Genomic DNA, 4,405 nt, shown 5'->3' with positions numbered 1-4,405 from the left:
CGGCCGAGGCTGTAGCCGCCTGAAGTAGAGCAAGCAGGGGTGTGGTTTTACGGGAGAGAGAATGATGGGTTTGGGGTTCTCTATTTTGGGGCTTGGGGTTTTTGAGAGAATGACGAAGATAAGCGAGGGAGTTAGGGTTTTGTTTATTAAACCGACAAAAGCAACAAAGGCAGACCTCCTTCAACCGACTAAGAAAATCAAATTAAGGGAATCTGACTTTCGCTTCCTATTTGGGCCAAATAACGCTCAACTTAAACTTAGAATCCATAATATACATCAACAATGTTATGGCGAAAATTGAACCCTTTTTCCTTTTATGCCTAGTTGTAAGTTTCTACGACATAATAGATCGTTTTCAAGAAGGAAAAAACACCTTTGTACTTTTCTTTGTTATTCGATTAATATAAAATATATATATATATAATAAAAAAAATTGAACTAATAATGATAACCTCATAAAATTAAACAAATTCTCATTTAACTATTTTTATACGTTCGGTGATGCAAGGCAGCTATTATTATACGTTCGGTGATACAAGAGAGAGAGAACGAGTGTTCTAACTATTTTTCGCAATTCTCATTTAACACCATCATCTCTCATACCTCTTATTATGCAACTTGTGCAGCTCTTGTCTTCAAACTCCAATAGGCGATGTAAGAGATTTTGGGATTTGTATTTCTCATACAATTAAAAACATTTAAAGTAAATTAATTAGTGAGGGTAAAATTATTTTTCGGACCCAATTGTGATTGTAAAAAAAGGGTTTTGGACAATTAATATTTTGTAATGCTACCTCAAAAGACTATAAGTGCTAGTATAGATATTAAATAACCATGTAATACCCTAAAACGTACTTTAAGTAAAAGACAAACGTTTCTTATAAAAAAAAGTGTTACCCTCTAAAACTAAATGCTACCTATAAAAAATGTTACCTTGAAGTGTTACATATCAAAATGTGTTACCATGAAGGGTTGAAATATTACCTATAGAAAAAGTGTTATCTTAAAATGCTACATATGAAAAAGTGTTACTGTTTAAGTGTTACCTGTGAAAAAGTGTTACTGTCAAAGTGTTACTTATGAAAAAGTGTTACCGTCAAAGTGTTACCTATCAAAAAGTGTTACATGTAAGTGTTACATATCAACAAAGTGTTACTAAAATGTTACCTATTTGTTATTGAAAGTTGAATCTCAAAAAGTGTTACCCGATAGTGTTACCTTAGATCAATTATGTAGTAGTGGCCATTGCTAAATAACAATGACATGTTGATGAGTAGCAAATGAGGTGAGTCTTGCTGAGTGTTGGCGAAGCAACTTCTTGCGCTATCCCACAAACGGTGCCAAACTGTTTCTGTCTAGAAATTAAGGATAATAATTAATGCTGAGCAGTTATAGTGTCCAAGGATATGGTTCTGAGTTGGGTATCGGTTCACCGGAATCCTGCAAAATACGTTAGACTACCCCGGGGTTGTTCCAGGTTTGCCCCTCCGACGCTCAAATCAGTTGATGATCGAGGTAGCGAGAGAATCTAGAGTGAGAAGTTCTAGTTAGTTAGGTGAGAATCGAATACCTTTTCATTGATTAGGTTGGGGGTATTTATAGCAGTGAGAATCCCTAGACAAAGACCTTTTTGATGGGATGGGCTTTCTTGGGATCATTAGCCATGCTGTCGTTTCGTCTTTTGGACCCTATTGGCCCTTTTAGCGGATCCCAAAACCTTTTTCTAGGTCAACTGGGATAGGACCCATCATGGCCACGTGGCATGATGGCTTTTGTTGGGTCCCTCTTGGGCTTACAGGCAAGTGGGCTCAAACATGTAGTACTCCGCTTTGCTGATTATGTGCTTTGGTTGTATGTGTTGATCATGTCCTTGCCTTGTTGATCATGTGATCGATGATCCATTCTTGGTGAGCAGATTCTTTAGTGCATTGTCATTTATAGGTGTAAAGATGATGCATCATTGGGTTCGGGAATGGAGAGCTTGTGTAGCATGTTGATTAATTTATCGTACTTTAGTTGATACATTTATGTTTATGTTTTGTTTGAAGTTAACGTTAACGTTGTTGTTTGGTTTTAAAATTGTCTTCATTATATATTAAATTTCCATTCTAAAGTTAATTATATGTTTTTCGCTGCAAAATTCTGAATAAGCCGATACGTTATCACACGGTCGATAATGCTTTAATGATTCTCTAGTTTTATATTTTGAAAGTATTTTTTTTGAAAAAGAGAGAATTATCGGGGTGTTACAAAGTGGTATCTAGAGCTTTAGGATTATTCTAAAATTTTAGGCGCCTAATAGCTAGTTACTTCAAATGAATTTCTTAGATTCGAGCTCATACTTTTTCATTGTGTTCAAATTATCTTTCGAAAGTTCTTTTCCAAGATTTCAAGTATTATTTCGCTTCGAATTAATTTTTTTATAAGGTTCGAATTTCTTATTTTGTTCGAAAGTTTCGAACTATATTATTTAATATTATTTTATTTATTTATTTATTCAATTCCTTCATAAATTCAAAAATTATATATTTATTTTAATTCTTCTAATTCTTCTAATTATTTTATTTACTTTATTAGTTTTTTAGAGATGAGTAGTATATGAAGCACATATAGGATTGAAATATTCAATGTCTATATTAAATAATTATTTCAGCATGATTATAAATTTCTTCCCTGCTAACGATTTATATTCCTATGCTTATGTTGTTGGTTATGCTTACTTACTGTTTATTGTTGGAAATATACGTTAAGTGAGAGTACCAATTGTTTATAGAAGTATGTTTATTTGTTGCAGACCTCTATCCATGTATGATAGATAAGATACTAGAGTAGGGAGCTTCTAAAACCCTATTTTATTAAGTGATGATGAGAGCGATGGAGGTTATGAGTCTGATAGTGAGAGCTACACCAGTTTACTAGACCTTGTTATGCGTTGTGTCTTGAAAGTAGGCATCCCTGATAGCGATGATGAGGTAATTTAAGGGTTTGATTGTACTGGAGGGCAAACCCAAAAGGAAATCTACAGTGCTATTGGAGATCTTATCTGAGATATGTTATTAATTTAGAGTTAGAAAAGGATGGACCTCAACCCAAAAGGATTCGAAGATCTACTAGACCTAGGAATTCATACCACTATTATTCTAGTGAAGACTCTGGAGATTTGAAGATGAAATGTTTACTACATAAAAGTATAAAGAGAATAAGGATAAGAATGAGAATGTTATTCCATAGAGTACTTATTTGTGTTCTAAGGTTAGTAGTTGAATAAGTATCTAAGTTAAGATGGTTTGAATTTCCTTATTTAGCATCTTTATATTGTTGAGGAATAAGTTGGTTATTTTGAATTGGAAAAATATTCTTATTATCGTTCGAGGAATAAAAGTTATTATTCAATTATTTGAGTTGAGTGAGAATATATTTTAGTACGCGAAAAGGGGAATCTTTTATTTATTGTGAATGGTTTCCATTGATCCTTAGGTGATTATTAATGTGAATATTTATTCATGCGTGAATACACTAGTGGAAAAAAGCAGAAGGGCTGCGCTAAAAATGGCATGTAGGGCTGCGCTTTTTGACAGCAGCCCTTTCCATAGCAGCCCTTCACTTTTCAAGTAGGGTTGCGCTAGTCAAGCGCAGCCCTTCAAGATCAGAAGGGCTGCGTTTTTTACTAAAAAGCGCAGCCCTTCTAAGCTTAAATGGCTGCGCTTTCTTAACTAGCGCAGCCCTTCTAAGCTTAGAAGGGTTGCGCTTGTTGAAAAGCGCACAGTTCTAAGCTTGATGGGCTGCTGGCTCCAGGAGCCATGCTAAGAAGAAGGGCTGCGCTAGTTGGAACTAGCGCAGCCCTTCTATGAAAGAAGGGTTGCGCTAGTTCCAACAAGCGCAGCCCTTCTTCTTAGAAGGGCTGTGCTAGTTCAAACTAGCGCAACCCTTCTTTCATAGAAGGGGGGCGCTAGTTCCAACTAGCGCAACCCTTCACTGTTTTTTTTTTTTTTTTTTTGCGTGCACAGAGCAGCATCACAGCCCTGGACACAGCAGCATCACAGCAGCCCACACCCCCACAGCCCCCCTCCCATCCCCCACCCCCCACTACCCCCTCCAAGCCCCCCACCCCCCACTGCCCCCTTCCCAGTACCCACCCCCACACCCAGCAGCCGCCACCACCCCACCCCCACCCAAAACCTCCCTTGGACAAAAAAAAAAAAATTGCAAATTGCAATACGATAATATATGACAAGTGGAGAAAGGTAATAATTAACTTCAAATATATTTAATAATGTAAAAAGTGTACATAGGATTGATAGAAACTAGTACATTCGAGCAAATGTCATCCTATGCAAATCATCGGTAATGGGACCCAACTTATCCCGAACATCTTTATATCTTATTGGTGAAGTTCCTCAAACGT

General features: G+C 36.4%; 1 protein-coding gene across 1 annotated transcript in view; it reads right to left on the bottom strand.

The window, feature by feature from the left end:
- Positions 1-1,035: 1,035 nt before the first annotated feature.
- LOC104907288 (probable arabinose 5-phosphate isomerase) overlaps positions 1,036-4,405 on the bottom strand; it is a 49,205-nt gene continuing 45,835 nt past the window's right edge. The window contains exon 3 of the mRNA XM_057394077.1: positions 1,036-1,046. Within this exon, the coding sequence (XP_057250060.1) occupies positions 1,036-1,046 (11 nt within the window). The remainder of the gene's footprint in view (positions 1,047-4,405) is intronic.

Source organism: Beta vulgaris, chromosome 4, assembly GCF_026745355.1.
Source record: "Beta vulgaris subsp. vulgaris cultivar EL10 chromosome 4, EL10.2, whole genome shotgun sequence".
NCBI lineage: Eukaryota > Viridiplantae > Streptophyta > Magnoliopsida > Caryophyllales > Amaranthaceae > Beta > Beta vulgaris.
Note: the sequence above shows the minus strand (reverse complement) of the source record. Positions and strands in the feature narration are given on the sequence as shown.